General features: G+C 41.9%; 1 protein-coding gene across 1 annotated transcript in view; it reads left to right on the top strand.

Annotated features, from left to right (window-relative positions):
• The window catches only part of WASHC4 (WASH complex subunit 4), a 1952913-nt gene that overhangs the window by 1145294 nt on the left and 788987 nt on the right, over positions 1-18632 (top strand). Inside the window, exon 23 of the mRNA XM_044087827.1 lies at positions 1971-2076. Coding sequence (XP_043943762.1) covers positions 1971-2076 — 106 coding nt within the window. The remainder of the gene's footprint in view (positions 1-1970; positions 2077-18632) is intronic.

Below are 18632 nucleotides of genomic sequence, written 5' to 3'. Positions count from 1 at the left end.
TAAGGTTCTTCAAAAAGCCAGGAGACCCACCACTTAAAAATCTTACATAGCCAAATGGAAGAGATTTTCCTTTTGATGTCACAGGAATGGACCAGATCCCAACATATCACAGGTACATTCCATACTGAAATATCTGCTTGAGCTCATGCATATACAGGTCTGGCCTACAATTCCATCATAGCCCATCTGTCAGCCATCTCTGCATGTCTACCCCTTAATGCTCCTCTTATGTCCAGATCTGAGATCAGGGTTATTCCATAAAGGGGTACTGTGTCTTAGACCACCAATAGAAACCCATTACCCCTTCATAGGATCTCAACTTTATGATAGAAAACTTACTTTGCCTCCTTTTAAACCAGCAGTCCCAGCAAATCTCTTATTCCATGTCTGGCTCTTATTTCAGTTAGGAGAGTTGCAAAGCTTCAGGCTCTCATGGCCATCCTGCCCTTTCTTATTTTTTTACAAGGAAAGAGTGATCTTGAAAGTTAACCTTTCATTCACGCCTAAAGTAGTGAATGACCTGCTACTTAACTAGACAGTAAATCTTCCGACCTTTACCAACCCACAGAGCAGAAGTGAAAAATTGCTATACTCTCTAGGCAGTTAAGATTCTATCTGGACAAAACTAAATCCATTAGAGAATCTCCAACTTTTTGTCTCCTTTACGCACTCAAAATTGAGCCAACCAGTGTCTAAGCAAACTATTACAAGCTGGATATCTAAGGCCATCTCTGGTAATTCCTTGTCCTCATGCCCTCACCCTTATTTTACCAGGACGTTAGCATCATCCTGGTTCTTCTATAAATAGGTGGATGCCAGGACCATACTAGAAGCTGACACCTGGTCCTCTATACACACCTTCACTGAACACTACAAGATTGATGCCTTCTTAGAAAGTTCAATAGCTCACTAAACAGTCTCCCTTACATTCACTTCAGCTCTGGGAATCACCCATTCATTATGAGTACTGCAACAGTTGTATCAGTCAGGACATAGTACAGTTGTGTAAGAACTTAACCATAACAGTTGATGTCCTACTGATTACTGTTGCAGTATTTCTTCCCTCCCTTCTTCCCCTCTACATTTGTTTTTTCTTAGTCTCACTGCCACTCTGCGTTTCTCCTCGTACTTTATCTGTACTGTGGACACCATCTTAGAACAAAAGGGGCCTCCTTACCACTTCATGTTTTGCCCCTTTAAGCTGACCAGTCTCTCACTTTCAGGAGTCTTCAGGCCGATGGCTTGGAAACAGTCTAAGGAATTATGCCTGTTTGTTCACCTCTTTACCCCTACAGTTGCAAGTTAAGGTCAGACATCAAATGTACCACACTGGGAAGGTAAATCTTTGGTACCCCATCCTGACATCAGCGGTGATAACCCATTCCTTATGAATACTCGAGCCAAGGTTTACACTGCCGGGTGGCTAGCCCTGCCGTGATAACAGGCACACACACACTCACCTACAACCACCTACTGCGTGTCTTTGGAATGTGGGAAGAAAGCGGAGTACCCAGAGGAAACCCATGTGACCACAGGGAGGGCACGCAGACTCCGCAGAGAAGACACACCAGCAGAGAATTGAACTGGAGGACCTCTTGCTATGAGGCGACAATGCTAACCTCTGCACAACCGCAACCACCCTGTGTGTGTGTGTGCGTGTGTGTGTATATACATTTTATATCTATCTATCTATATATATATATATATATATATATATATATATATATATATATGTGTGTGTGTGTGTGTGTGTATATGTATATATATATATATATATATATATATATATATATGTGTGTGTGTGTGTGTGTGTGTGTGTGTATATAAAGGAAATTATACTGATATGTCTTTCTCTGTCTGTAACTTTGTGTAAAAAATGATAGGATTAAAATTTAAATGTTAACTGACCAGTAGTGAAAGGCTAGTTGTGTAATACTTAATATGTTTTTCATTTGTGTTTTGTATTACAGAGTCCGGCTACAGTGCAACTGTAGCTTTTTGTATTGGCATCGTGCTGTCTTTCCTATTTATTTAGATGACGTATTTGAAAATGCCATTGATGCAGCCCGAATGCATGTATGTATATTTTATTGACTTTTGTGGTAAATTTGTTTGAAGGATTAGTCTAATGCTTAGGAGGAAAGGTTTATGATAGTAAGGTTAGTTTCCAGTGTTGTTTTTTATGACCAAGTTTTTAGAGTTCCTGTTTCTTATCAGAGCAGTCCTGTGACCTTTCAAAACAACATTGAAGTAACAGTTACCAGATAAATGTATTTGAAGTCTGGTGTGATTAACATTGTGAATACAGAGTATGAACTTTAAGCAGCCAGTTTTTTTCTACAAAGCTTTTGACTCTCCATATTATCTCTTTTAGCACTTGGACCTGCTTTTGTTCAATTACTGCCTTTTCTCCAAGATGTTTGGTTAGAATTCACTTGCTATGACCTCCCTATCTTCACCATTAGTGATGTGTTGTGACTAATATCATCTGCCCCCCCCCACACACACACGCACATACTCACGTGAACATTGTCATCACATTACTATTGGCTGATTTTCCTTGTAACGCAGTGTCTTTCATACCTGCTTTGCTGTTTGAACTATTTGCTTCACAGTCACTCTACTTTTGGAAGGACTCCTTTCTCTCCTGTTGACCCACCCTCACTCTTCCACTCCACTGCTTCTTCTACCTCACCAGCTTTCTCACTACAGCCTGTTCCCACTAACACAGTTAAAAAGCTCCTCCTCAAACTGAAAGCTGACACTAACTCTCCTGACTTCCTTCCTGTAGAGTATCTCAAGATGGCAGCTGATTCCATTGCATATACTATATCCATTTTCATTAACAGATCTATTCTAGAATCATATGTCCCGACTCTGTGGAAAAATTCTTCATGTATACTATTACACAAAGGTAGCAACTCCATGGAATTGTCCAACTATTGACCCATTGCCCATTACCCTTCTGTCATCTCTCTCTAAACTTCTTGAGAAGTACATCTATTCACAACTACTCCACTACCTGCTTGACAGTCAGCTACTCACTCCTACACAGCATAGCTTTAGAACTGAACACAGTACTAACACACCCTTATTATCTTTCACTGACACATTAAATAAAGCTACTGACTCAGTTAAACTATTATCTTTCACTGACACATTAAATAAAGCTACTGACTCAGTTAAACTTGTTTTCTGTCTGTTCCTTTACCCATCTAAGGCCTTTGATACTGTTCACCATCATTTGCTTATACTAAAGCTCAAAAACCTGGGATTATCCCTTTCCTACACCAGCTGGTTTACCATGCATCTCCGTAATAGACAGCAAGTAGTTAGATGGCTAGACTAACCTTTCTGCTGTTCAAGAAAATTCAACTGGAGTTCCTCAAGTCTCTATTTTTGGCCCCTTCTTATTTAGCATTTTTACTAACAATCTATATACTGCTTCCCAACAGAGTACACTAATACAGTATACTGATGATTCCACAGTCATCTGTTCATCTGATTCTATGCCACATCTCCAACAAATTACCCAAACTGCTTTCACTTCCATTGACATCTAGCTTTTTAATAATCATCTACTTCTTAATCCCACTAAAACTACTTACACTCTTAATCCCCAGTACATGTTCTCTAAATAAAAAAACAATTTACTATTCCCTGTCAGAACAACACCATAATATAATACGTGTCTCACACAAAACTACTAGGTATCACAGTTGACAAACACCTTAAGTCTGACCTGCATGTACATAATAACATTAAGAAAACACACCAGAAACTGGGAACTCTATATTCACAAAGATTTCCTAGACACTCACACTAAATGCACATTAGCTACTAGCTACCTCCTACCCTCTCTGTTATATGGAGCCCCACTTTTCAACAATCTACAGACCTGCCTAAAATCAAAGCTCAAATCTTGCTACAACAAAATTGCTGAGTTTGCCACCAGTGCAAAACACTCCTCTCATCACTGCATAGCCCTCCACAAACTCAGTTGGCTTGAACTTTCACTTTGCCTTACCTTCATGCAGCTAACCACAGCACATAAAATCATTCATATACCCATGACCTGTCTGGCCTTAAATATGATCTTCTATTCCTACATTCCAAGCAGATTTCTTAGGTCAGAAAACAAACAGCTTCTACAACAACATTGTCCATTGAAATCAGTTGGACAAAGTCTGTACTCCTTCACTAGCTAAAATCTGGAAACCCTCCCCTTATCCTTAAGATCTAACCACATTCACACATCCTTCAAGTGTGCACATAAGGAACACCTTTCTAAATCTTAGATATGCTCCTGCTCAACTCCAGGCTGACCATTCTAGCCATTTCATCACCCTTTCATCTCCTTTCTCTTCTGCTGTTAACTCTGTCTTCGTTTATCACCTTATTTTTCCTTCTTACTCTTTCCTCTCTCTCTTCCTCTACCTTACTCTTAGCTCTATTTACCTTGTCCACTTTATTATTATCTTTCTGTTATTCCACCTCTCTTCATATATGTTCATTCTGCTACATTCCCTCCTTTCTTTCCTAAATTACAAGCTCTACTTCTTATCTTATTTATGCGTACCACAATAAACTATGCCATAACTAGCATAGACACAAAATGATATGAAAAAATACTCTGTCTTACGTAGGTAATCGTTTTGTTATATTTGTGCTATTGTTATAGTGAATTTCATTCGTTAATGTTAAGTGAAAGCCCATGTCTACAACTACACTAATGATTTTATTTTATGTATTGTTATATATTAAATGTTTTGTATTGTGGAGTTTTTCTCCCCAGGCTTCCACTGAAAATGGGTTCTTTATGGCCCAGTTGGACTAAGTTTCCTTGTAAAAAAAATGTCAAATAAATAACGTACCATGAAAAGTCATTGGTATGGCTTTCAGTAAACCAACTTCCATTAATCATTGCTGTGTTGCCATCAGCTTGGCAGGTTACAAACCAACAAGTGGTCTACAAACTGACATTATAATTTATGTTACTGGAACCTTTTTTCTTTACACGGTTATTTCTGCTGCACCTGCCATAGCCATCCTAAGTGTGAACATTTTACAGTGCTTTAATATTCATTGCTTACATTCTTTTTTAGTTCACATTTTAAAAGCATTCTAAATTTAAATATTTACATTTTTTTACTGCTCCATCCAACTGCTAAAGAAAATGAATGATTTAATGCCCCATAGCTTATATGGCTCCTGTCTTAAATGGTGGTTTCATCATTGCTTGCCAATAGCTGCTGTCATGAATGAATACTTTACTGCTTGTCCTAACAATACAAAAACAGTAGCTGTTTATATACTTGTGGCTGCTCACTCCTTAAAGGGAGAATCCCAGGGATGTTTTGTTTTGATTCAGCCTTTGTTTACATTTCAAGTTTGCCTTTCTGAGCATGCTCACCTTCAGCCGAGGGGGTGGGGGAAGAGTGCCTGCAGGAAGTTTCAAAGGTGTCAGCTAAATTCCATCTCAAACTGCAGTTGTATTGACAACACCTCTCCCTCTGAAACAGAAACTGAGGAAGGGACAAATAGCTGTCATTTTGAAGTAAAACAACTTCTGGTTAACAAATGAGCTCAAAGCCCTCCTAAACCTCAGAGAATACCTGGCATGAATGGAAGTACAACTCCACAAACATCTCACAACTACACAGTTACACGACCTTGCAAAAAAGACTGACACCACAAAACCTAATTAAACCCTTGCTTATAAAATTAGTTTACTTCTTAATGTAGGAAAGATGGATATCGGAAAGAAGTATAAAGTTTTGGTAGGATTACCTTTCATGAGTATAGGGACAAAAGAAATGTTCCAGATGAGGATGCATGTGAAAAGTGAGAAGTGACTAACCCAATTACTGTCTCTCCACTTTCACAGTCTGTCCCTCACAACTAGAGCATGGGAAGAAAATGAGACAGTAAGAGGACTATTCAGCAGCTGTGTCACTTATGTGACAGGCTACTGACTTTGCAGTCCTGGGTCCTAGTTCCTGCCAAATTCTACCCCCCGCCACTCTAGATAAGTGCTACTGTACTCTGAATTGTGGCACAATCGAGTCAAATCACATAACATTAAGGAAACTGTACTTAACATTGGTATGTGATTTGGGGGCTTGGGGCAGCATTACCAGCTGTCCAGGGCAGCATGCGGCCGACTGGCCACTGGTTTGGCACCTCTATTCTAAGGTACCATGAATTTAACTTAATTTGTGTATGAAATCATTTAATTTATTCCAATATTCTGCTCTTTGCTTATTTGTTTCTTCACATATTAATTTGTTTGGTAACCATGTAAGTGCACTGGCTGACACTCTTTTCAGTCACAACCTGATCACCACGGTAGACACAAAGAGAAAATGGAAAATAGAATACAGTATTATAGCACTTTCTGAAGGAATGTCCAACAATTTGGCAAAATGCAGAAGTGGAATTCAAGCAAGATGATAGATAAGCATAAGAAATGGAAGTGAGGGTAAACTACAACTTTGAAGACGAAACTAATAAAACTGGACAGACTGATTAAACACAGTGTGAGACACGATCAGGAAAATTTTGAAATAACCTTATATAAATATATTTGTGCATAACAGAAAATCATTGTGTATGTAAATATATATATATATATATATATATATATATATATATATATATATATATATATATATATATATATGGCTTACTGTCAAAATTTAGATCGGCACTTACGTGAAGCTGGGAGGGTCAAAAGGCTGCTTTCAAGTTTTCATAATGCTAATCCAAAAACTGTTGACTCCACAGTAGCGAATGGTAGTGTGTATTTGCTAATGGAAAATCAAAGTTCTGATAGATTCCACTAAAGTGAAGATTGGGAAATGTAGAGAATAAAAAGCAAAGCACGTCTTCACAACGTGAGCAGTTTATTAATGAACAAAGCTTTCACACATGTGGAAACACTGAGGAAGGACTTTGTTCAATAATAAACTGCTCACGTTGTGAAGAAGTGCTTTGCTTTTTATTCTGTACTATGGTTTTTGGTGCACCACTTCACTTTACCAGCCTAAACATCTTTGCTTTTGTGGATTGGGAAATGTACCCTTTTTTCACTGTAGTGTGATCTCAAAGTTGGAATATAAAGTATGTGGGTGGTGTGGTGTGGTGGGTGCAGGAGGGCTTGGCCCCCTGCAGAAACGTTACCACTAACACAGACGTTCGACATTGAAACTTTCGATGCTCTAATGTCAATTCCATGTTACCATTTCCAAAATGTTGGTAATTCATTAATACCAATTTCAGCAAATTTAATTCGATCAAAAGGTGGAAATTTATTTTGATTTCTAACATTTTGATAGTAAACCTCTCTCTCTCTCTCTGTGTGTATATATATATATATATATATATATATATATATATATATATATATATATATTTATTTATTTATATATATTTATATATAAATATCCATTTATATATATATATATGGGTCTGCATGAAAACACCGAACGCTGACAACGAGATAACCGACACCGGAAGATTGACAACGAAGATGACTGACGATTGAAAATCCCGATGCTGAGAACACCGACATGTAAGTGTGTGATAGTGACGGACGTTAGGGTCAGGGTGCGGGTAAGCTAAGTGTGCGATAGTGACAGACTTTAGGGTTAGGGTTTGGGTTAAGGTTAATGCATACATAGTTGTGTATGTAAGGTTTAGTGTAGGTTTGTAAGGTTTTTGGTGTGCTTGTGTTGTGTGTGTTTTACGGAAAAGGTATTTGTTTTTGTTGATTGTCAGTATTGTGGTTTGTCGGGCATGTGAAGTTTTGTGTTTTTGAACTTTCGGTTTTGTGGTGTTGGTTATCTTGTTGTCGGTGTTTTTGCGTGTCGATGTTTTCAGGTAGACCCGTATATATATATATATATATATATATATATACACACACACGCACACATACATATACACAAAGATGTGGTAGGACTGAAAACCTACAAACTAACACAACAGATTATATACATTTACAAAATCTTATGCAAAACAGTTTTGGTTGCACAAAGGTAATGAAAAGGTGTGCTAATAGCATCCTGTTAAACTTCAGATCCTGAAATTAAATTGCATTACATTGTATTGAAACGTAAATATACACACATTGGACACAAAGGACAGGAATAAAATCGAATTAGTAACAATGACCTGAGAACACTTCAGCATGAACTTACAGAATCATTGTATTTGTTATTCAACAGGTCATTCAGGTAAGAGGAGATTCCTCAGAACTGGAGACATGCACTTGTTCCACCCATATTAAAGGAAAGGGGAACTGGACAACCCCAGATTCACACAGACCCATAACTTAAGTTTGGGACCATGCACTTGTGCAGTCAATTTTTAGGTGATAGGGGAACACCACAAACCCAGAGTCACAGAGACCCATAACTTAAGATTGGAAATGTGCACTTATTCCACCCATATTTAAGGGACAGGGGAACAGAACAAGCCCAAAGTCACCGAGACCCATAACTTAAGCATAGAGACATGCACTTGCTCAAACCATATTTAAGGGACAGGGGTCAGGACAAACCCAGAGTGAGAGACCCATAACTTTACTTTGTTTCTATGGAAAAGTAATGGAGAAGGTTGGTTATTTTACATAATGTATCATCAGCATTGAAAATAGTAGCACTTGAAACTCCATATAAGCATGCATATGCTGAAAATAGATATATAACTACGTGCAACATTATGCTGTGTAATAATGCAATAACAGAAATGTCAAATTGTGCTGTGGTATAACATGCATAGGCTTAATGTCAGGCTTTGAGAAGATCATACACAGAACAATGACCATTACATTAGAACAGCTGTTTCTTGATGTAACTTTGATAAGATAGATAACTGCATGGCTTACAAATAGGACAAGGCAAAGATGCATTAACTGGATATGTGAATCTCTTAAGTTACAGTCAGGGTGTCCCATAAAGCTCTTACCCAGGCCCATGCCTCTTTACCTTATGTTTTTCTGATCTATCTTTTTAATTTCTAGTGCTCTGCTGTATGCATGAGGGTAACTAAGTAAGTAAACAGCTTACATCTGTCACAGATAGGATAAAATAACTTGAGTACTTCAAACCATATGGGCACAGGAGAATAATATGCTGATAAATTTATCAACAGCAAAGCCTATGAAATTTGAGAGATAGATTGAAGGATGAGTATTTAATACAGCACACTGTGATTTAAAATGTTGATTCATTTAAGAACCTGGGGATATGGATAGAACTAGTTTTGAGTTTTTTTTTTTTTGATTATATCAGCAAATTGGTTAATGGTCATTTTTAAATCTATAGGTTGTAAAAAAAAATTATATTAAGTCAATGAAATCAGAAATGATGAAATGACAGATTGTAAGTTATACTAAACCCAAATTAGAGTATGGAATAATAATTTAGAAATGTTATAAATATTAGGTTAAGTATATATGAAAGAGCACATAGGAAATATACCAAGGACATTCATAGATCTGAAAGTTTAAGCTTTTACAAAAGATTAAAATATTGAACTTTTTACACCATCTCCCGGATTTATGAAGCCCTTTATTGCGTGCAGAATTAGTTTGAGACATTTTCGGCAGTATGGCCGTTGTGCGATCCAGGAACAAGCTCCCAGGAAGTGCACGTGAGCTGTTAGACTAATCCTGCACAGACCGAGCTCCTGTATGCAAATTACCCTCATTTGCAGGTGAAAACCATGCAAATGAGGGTAATTTGCCATCCAGGAAGCCGGCAGCTGTCCATGCAGGACGAGTGCATTCTGCAGAAATGTACTCTGTTAGTAACAGACTAGCAAACTGCAAATCGGAGCTATGACAGCTCCAATTAAAGGCTGCACATCATTGAGGAAGCATGCCAATGGCTAGATAGAAGGCCATTGGCATTGCAAACTGTTTAAAAAAAATAGAAAAATCAACTTTTATTTTTTTTTTTGTGCCGATCTTACCTGTTTAAGTGTAGGGCAGTGACGCACAAATGGGATCGGGAGGAAAATAATAAAATAAACCTAAAATAAGCATTCTAACTAAATGCAGTATTCTGCCATGCAAGTCAATGGCAGGCAGAAGGCAACCTGGCCAATGAGTAATGGTTGCTAAGGGGGGAGGTTCAGTGTCGGACATGTAACTATGCATTAGCAGGCAATCCTATGCAAATGAGGGAAAGGATAGTGAATCCCAGTATTCCCCAGGGTATGAGGCAGTTCCCAAGAGTGTAAGAGTATAAATAGCTGGGTGCAAGACTAGGATATAGGTGACATCATGAGGGTGTGTGTCAGGCATACTGTAAGCGGATGGGAGCCCTGTGGCACGGGATTGCTCCTAGCTTAGCACAGCTAAGCTAGGGTGTGGCTAAACCTGCCTAGCACTCTTTACAAAGTGTAAGTGGGTGCACATGCCATGCACCGGGTTTTACAGGAAGAAAAAGGAAGTTAAACCAGGAAATAGCAGCTCTGTGCACATTTGAGCACTCCGTTTGCGTGGCACGCACACAGGCTTAAACAGGGATTCAAAGGGAAGGGAAAACAGCAGTAGGAGGGTAATAAAGGAGAACTAGCTTAGCTGGCAGGTGAAATGTATCGGAATTAGCCAATTACACAGGCAGCAGACCAGCCCAGCCTAGCACACCACTATAAACTAAGCAAACACCTTCCCCTCTGGTTTTTCCCACACTCTACACCAATGGTGTATACAAGCAGGGAAATTTTAATAAACAAACCTGCAAAATGAGAAGGGATGCAGCAGGCAACATAGAGCAACATGTGCAAGAGGCTGAGGGTGGTGAAGATGTAAATGCTGCCGAACAACCCACAGAGAGGAGACTGAGAAGAGTGTACAGACCCAGGGTAACCTACCAGGGGCTACATGAGCTGGAGATAGTGGAGCATTATAGGGTGGACAGAGACCTCCTACAGCAAATTGTTGAGCTGTGCCGGCCACACCTGATGCACCAAACTGACCGAGAGGAACCCATCCCAGTGGATACCAAGGTAAGTGTAGGCCTAGGTATACTAGCCACAGGTATTTCCCAAAACACAACTGGGGATATCATGGGGATCTCACAGGCATCAGCATCCAGAGTATTCCACCAGTTCCTGGATGCTATGTCAGCGCATGCCAGTGAGCACGTCTATTTCCTCAACACCCGTGAGGTGTTGACCAACAATATGTGTCTCTTCCACCAAATAGCAGAATACCCTGGGATAGTGGGTGCTATAGACTGCACGCACATACACATCAAAGCACCACCCATTGAGCAGGGTAGGGCTTACATCAACTGCAGAGGCATCCCCTCCATCAACTGCCAGGTCGTTTGTGATGCCCAGGGCATTATAATGAATATGTGTGCTGGCTACCCTGGAAGCTACAACTATTCCCAAATATGGCATCTGACGCAGCTGTAACAGAGATTTGCCAATGGGGACATCCCCTACGGTCACCTAGTGGGGGATGCTGGGTGCACACTGGAACCGTGGCTGATAACACCTGTCAGAAATGCACACACACCTGAGCAACAATGCCATAATGAGGCACACGCACAGACCAGACATATAATAGAGCATGTATTTGGGATACTCGGGTCATGGTTCCAGTGTCTGGGCACATCTGATGGAGCCTTGCAGTACTCACCAGCTACATGTACCCAAATTGTCCTTGTATGTGCCATGCTACGCAATATGATTCTGCGGAAACAGCTGCAGCAGGAACAGAATGGGACAAGGCCACACATCCCCTCCACCATTGCCAAGGCCTGCACAGGCGCAGAGTGACTTGGAGGAGGAACAAAATGAGCCTGCCCCAGTAGGCAGAAGGAGGCGTGCCCAGTATGCCCTGGCCTTGGGAAAGAAGCAATGCATAGCACATGCACTGACACAGTAGGGACCCAGGGAATGACATCTCTCTCTGACTCGCACATACAGTAAAAGGGATGCCAAATATGACACTACCTGTGCTCAACTATGTATAGGGAGTGTACTATGTGCATCCGACATAGGCAGCCCTCCAGCACCATCCGCAAGTCTGGCGCACCCGCAAGGTAAGTCAATCAACCTACCAATTGCCAAATAGAGTCGAATGTGTTGTTACCTGTAGATATGGTATGGATGTGAGCATGCAAGGGAATTTGGTGGCTGAACGTTATGGCAGCAGACAGTAGACATCCATAGTGGCATCATGACATCTGTAACACATACTGGAGTCACCATAGTAGCCAGTACTACACAGGGTGACAAAACCCACTGCAGGAAATGTGCTGTGTGATGTGAGTCCATATGACCCACACATGCCAGTCAGGACGTTTCACATACCCAACAACAGTGTCAGCCAGCAGGACAGATGTAGATAAACCCAAACGTCCCAGTTGTGCAACATAACTGTACAAGGAAGTAGTCATCTAGTAGCTGTATACACGTACCTGTGACATATGACTCCGTGTGTGCCCGCATGTAGCATGTCAACCCCTAGATGAATGGGTTATGATACATGCACACACCGCCCTCCCCATAGCTCTACTATGACAAGCCTGCTGAGGTCATCCAATGTGAAGTACACCTTTGGGAGAGCTGTAGCTCAGTAATCTCTGTGGCGCGTCCCATAACTGCGTATTGCTGTAGTGTGATAAACTAGTTAGGTAGGAGTTCTAACCCCAGACTTGGCAACTGTGTGTGTGTCTGTCTATGACTGTGTAGAGAGCAACGCTTTTTAGGGTACTCTCACTCCTTACAATTCATATACTCAACTTTGGCAATGCTGCTGTCACCCATTTAGAAATACACCTCTGGGAAGGTTGTAGCCCAGTAATCTCTGTAGCATGCCCTGTAACTGCGTACTGCTGTAGTGTGATAAAGTAGTTAGGAAGTTGTTCTAACCCCTGACCTGGTACCTGTGTGTGCGTACGTGCTTGTGTGTGTGTGTGTGTGTGTGTGTGTGTGTGTGTGTGTGTGTGTGTGTGTGTGACTCTGAACAGAGAACAGTGCTTTTTAGAGTACTTACACTCCTTACAATTCATATACTCAACTTTGGCAAGGCTGCTGATGTCACTCACCTAGAAATACACCTCTGGGAAGATTATATCCCAATAATCTGTGTAGCGCATCCTGTAACTGCGTACTGCTGTAGTGTGATAAAGTAGGTAGGTGTTCTAACCCCAGACTTGGCAACTGTGTGTGTTTGTGTGCGTCTCACTGAGAAGAGAGCAATGCTTTTTAGGCTACTCTCACTCCGTACAATTCATATACTCAACTTTGGCAAGGCTGCTGATGTCACTCACCTAGAAATACACCTCTGGGAAGGGTGCAGCCCAGTAATTTTCGTAGCGTGTCCTGTAACTGTGTACTGCTGTAGTGTGATAAAGTAGTTGGGTAGATGTTCCAACCCCAGATTTGGCAACTATGTGTGCATGCGTGTGTGTCTGTCTGTGACTGAAAAGAGAACAATGGTATTTAGGGTACTCACACTCCTTAGAATTCATATACTCAACTTTGACAAGGCTGCTGATGTCACCCACCTAAAAATACACCTCTGGGAAGGTTGTGTCTCAGTAATCTCAGTAGCGCATCCTACAACTGCATACTGCTGTAGTGTGATTTAGAACTGTAGTAGTATTCCATCTCCACCCATGGCAGTTCTGGATGTTTTGTGTGTGTTTCAACGTCTGTGTAAAAAGCAATGCATTATAGGCTAGTCACTCGCAGTACATTTCAAATGCCCTACTTTGGCAATCCTGCTGATGTTATTCATTGTGAAATACACCTTTTGGGAAAAAGTTCTTTAGTAATTCCTGTAGTGTGTCCTATAACAGCACCATGCTGTAGTGTGATATAGGCCTTGGTCAGGGATTCTATACCCACACATGTCGGTTGTGGATGTTTTGTGTGTCTCACTGTCTGTGTAGGGAACAATGCAGTTTAGTCTAGTCACTCGCAATACAGTTGAAATGCCCTTCTTTGGTAATCCTGCTGATGTCATTCATTGTGAAATACACCTTTGGGGAAGAAGTACTCCAGTAATATCCATGGCACGTACTATAACTACATAGTGCTGTAGTGTAATAAACTTCTTAGGTAGAGGTTCTACTCCCAGACATGACAGGCGTGTGTGTGTGTGTGTGTGTGTGTGTGTGTGTGTGTGTTTGTAACTCATATCCTGTGTAGAGGTGGTTGTGAGTGTGTGACACCTGTGGGCAATATGGAGGCGGTTTTGCTTATTTCTTATATGGTGGCCCTACTATATATCACAATGTCAACCATACAGGGAACAACAGATGTAAAATAGCTGAGAGGCAGGGGTGCAAAGCATTACCTATACATGTGACATCAAGGCCAGGCAGTCACAGTTAGCAACCCCACTATTACCCAGAGCACACACTCAACCCATGTTTCATACATACACAAATGCCTAGGCAACAGCCAATATGTGGGTAGTACACTGCATATTGGCCACTGATGGTAACTATGGAGTGATAGCAGTAGGCTACAGAGGGCATGTCATCCTGCTCATCTGTCCAATATGCACGTACATGCAGACTGTGCACCTCCACCATGTTCCCCAGTGGACAGCTGCACCACCTGTGGTGCCTTCACATGTGACTCAAAACAGACATACCATGTCTGACAACATGCCCTGTATGGACAGATGACATTGACATCAAGGAATGCTGTTAGCATGCTATCAATGTAGGTACAGGGTAAACCTTGCTGCCCATTACTAGCTCCTGCCACAGGTGGGCAAGACTGGCACATCTGATGGTAATCTGTGTTCACAACATGGGCCAGACACCCTAGGTACAGTTCCACATGTCACTGTACATGCATGTGGGAGGTGTGCACATCCTAGACACCATCCATGTCATGGACTAAGGGACACATACATGGCAAGTGATGCACAGCATTGGCCACACACCGTAGTCACCCAGGTGACTGGATGGGGTATACAATACCCACCTGTTTGGGCAAATACAGAAACTACATGCCTGAGCCACAATGCAGACCATTGTCATGTGGCCTGATACCAAGGTTTACCCATCTCCTACCCTTGTATAGCCTGCTGGTACAGTTGACCAGCACACACCCATGCAGTCATGCACCCATGCATGTCAGAACTGGCACCCTGTGTGTTTGTTGTATGGTGTGTATGTCCACATCCATACTCACTACCACCCCCCAGGGCACACTGAAGCATGCTGTCTGATACCTCCTGATAATCTTTGCCCACACGACATCTGTATGACCCATTGTGGTGCATGTGATACCTGCACATTGATGTGTTGTGGCAATCCCAGTAAGTGATGAGTTGTACTCCTGGCCATGCCAAGTGTGTCAATGTGTGTGCATTCCTGTGAGAGTGTGCATTTGTTGACACTGGCACCTGTTCATGCAGACAGGCACGCTTACGTTGCCTATTGTATCCCTATTGCAGATGTCACTCACCAACGCATATATGTTCTGAGTGCTCCACAGCAGGTAACCCATGTGGCGCATCCAATAACTGCATCGAACATTTGATAGCACTACATAGTTGTCAGGGGTTTGATACCCTGTATTGGTAGGTGTGTGACACAAACATCAGTTTTACTCTCCCACCGATCCCTGACATGTATCTGCCTCCCCCACTCCCTCTCTGGTGGATGTGGAGACCCACACCTGCTTTATTTAGCAGCAGCATGTGTATTTTAAGTGATGCTCATAATCAGCTGATGGCCTCTGCACAAATTGCAGCCCTCCCCTAGCTGATGGATGTGGAACAGCTGTGGTAACATTCCCATAGCCAATTGCATGGAAATGCACTCCAATACCTAGGAACATCGTGGTGGTGTTGGCCCTGTTCAGTTACTATGAGAAGGAACTAGATCTGTTGTTTGGCAAACAGCATCTCAGATGGATTGGGGATTTTCCTCTGACAACATACACTGTGGAAAGAGGGCAACAAACAGGAGGGGGATGTGCCTAACATGACTACAGACTGTAAGTGCTGCTATACTGCATTTGGAGTAATGTTGGTTTAACAGTGTTTGTCTGGATATGCCTGTCGTACGTCGCAATACCTACCATGTCAATTCCATGTATATGAGGATTCCCCATCTGCAGGGTCATCTGGGTAGTGTTGTGCCTTTGGTTTCATGTGTTAGCCTCGGTGCATCTATCTGTGGAATGCAGAAGGTAGTGTGAGGATTTCATTCTGTAGATGGTGAAGGCCATGACAGTTACTGACTTCATATCCGTCATAGGACATATGTTGCAGCAAACCCCGTTACAATGGTACATTTATGAGGTTATCCCAGCAACATGTCTGTACTGTCCCTGTGTATGTGCTGCCAGCCACACCTCTGTCAACCTTTGTACATATGTCGTGCATGAAGTGGTGCATATGTGCTGTACACCATAAATAGTGTCATCATATCTGACAGCAAGCCAGTGATATATCAGATTGCCTTAATCACTCTGTATCCAACAGGCCATGTTCTGCCCAGCAACAAAATAAACCGCTCCTGCAAGGCTCGAACCCAGGACCCTGCAGACCACAGACAAAAGGTAATTACCACTAAGCCATGATAGCCATGATGCACATAAGTCTGAGGATTTCAGACACATATAGCTAAAAGAGTGACTTTCTACCAGATATAAGTATTTTTTGTGGCTTTCCCACTGTTATTTAAGCTAGCAACTGCATTTCGCCTGTTTTATTGCTACTTTAAGTGATTTCTGCATTTTACACTGTTTATTGCACTTTAAGTTACTAATTGTTGCAAATTGTTTCTGTAGGCTACACACTAAAGTGCGCTAGCCGATTTACAGCATTTACTGTCTGTTTTTTTTCCTTGTCTCTGTAATAAAACAAAAAAATCTCTTGTTTTCCCGCCTTACTGAACTAGAGTAGTCCAGTTTCAGAGTTGCTGATCCCTGGGCTTTGTTTTTAGTTCCTGTTACTGATCCATTGCCTTATTAGGAAGGAGGGAAGTTTCTTTGCTTACCAGTGGGAGTGGGAAGCACTGAGCGGCCTTTTTGTCTGATTTGGTGAAGTTTCAGCCAGAAACTAGTAGTCCATTGGTCGTTTTGGGCCAATTCCTAGCTCCCTTCAGCCCCTGTTATAAAACACGCTAAACGCGAAGCGCCGATTTAGCTGAGTTACCACTGTTGCACACAAGAGCAGCGGCGTTAAACAAGGTTAAACTATTTGGGCCATCTAAATTCCACTCTTCCAATTTTCCTTAAAACTACCTTCCTCGAGCTGTACTGCTGATCTAACCAGCATATCCTATAACTGAAAAGTTCATCTCTACTTGATTCCCAAGTAGACTATTCTCTATCTGTAAAGCCTAGCACTTACTCCTACAGTACTTGCACCTTGATAAAGCACTCTTATTATAGATAGTACCCACCAGCCTAAAACCCACTTCCCGGAGTCCTTTGAAAGTCTCTTTATCTACTACTTCTAGTATGTCGAGGGATCAGTTGCTAGTGTCCTCTCCAGCTCAACTGGTGAACCTGGGAATATTGAGGCAATGTTACAACTGCCTCATGTACACAGACAATCCTCTCCTTCTCCCACAAAACACAAATACATGTAGAGATGCAACTATACGGCCAAACTGGAGGCTGAGCTCTCTCAACATAGGACTGGCAAGACCAGACAGGAGGAGAAGGTAACCACACACAATACATACCCAGTCACACATGGTACCATCACAACTTCAAATCATACACATACTCACACAAAGACATACTGAGGCTCTGATCAAAATTTACCAAAACAGCAGAGGCCACCAAAGCAGACACCCAAACAACTACCACCTCACGACCCAACACATGCAACACATAGACCACACAGTCAGAGTGTCAAACAGTCACAGCCCTTAAGGCCAAACAAAATGCCAGACACACTTGTCATTGGTGATTCCATAGTCAGACACACTGACGTCCCGCCACCAGACTGAGTAAAGAGAAGGTCACAGTAAGCTGCCTGTCAGGCCAGAATCCGCCACATAACGCAAGCACTCAGGTCTCTCAACAGCAGGTACAAGCACGACTCAGTCATTGTCCACGCTGGTGTCAACGACCTGAGACGCACCTCCTTGGACTATATGAAAGGGACATCGAGGAGCTCTCTGATTATGTAGCCCAGGCAGGTATGACCCTGACCTTGAGCAGTATCCTACCTTCACCTAGAATGATGCCACAATACAGTGATAAGATGATCAGCTTTAATAATTGGCTTAAATTCTGGTGTCATTCAAAGGGGATCCAATGTCTGTCTGCCTGGGATGACATGCTGGACAAGCCACGCTGCTTCGCAAGGGACGGCTTGCACCTGTCACCCTGGGCTTCGGATATTGGCAAAGGCTCTTGCCACCCCATAGTGCCTTTTTAGGCAAGGCTCAAATTCTAAACCTACCACCCTAGAACACCAAAAAGGAAAAACTAAGGGTAATGCTGCTCAATGCCAGAAGTCTCAATCTCAAGATGCACGCACTGAGGCCCTTCTCAATATGGAGAACATCGATGTCTGTGCTGTGACAGAAACCTGGTTCAAGGCTCCTGAGAGCACCCCAGCACTAACAGGTTTCACCTCATATCATGCTCCGCCCCAAAGTCCGGGCAACACCAAG

The sequence above is a fragment of the Protopterus annectens genome, chromosome 11.part0 (assembly GCF_019279795.1).
Source record: "Protopterus annectens isolate FY-2018-M chromosome 11.part0, PAN1.0, whole genome shotgun sequence".
NCBI classification, from domain to species: Eukaryota; Metazoa; Chordata; order Ceratodontiformes; family Protopteridae; genus Protopterus; species Protopterus annectens.
This window is presented reverse-complemented; position numbering and strand designations above follow the sequence as displayed.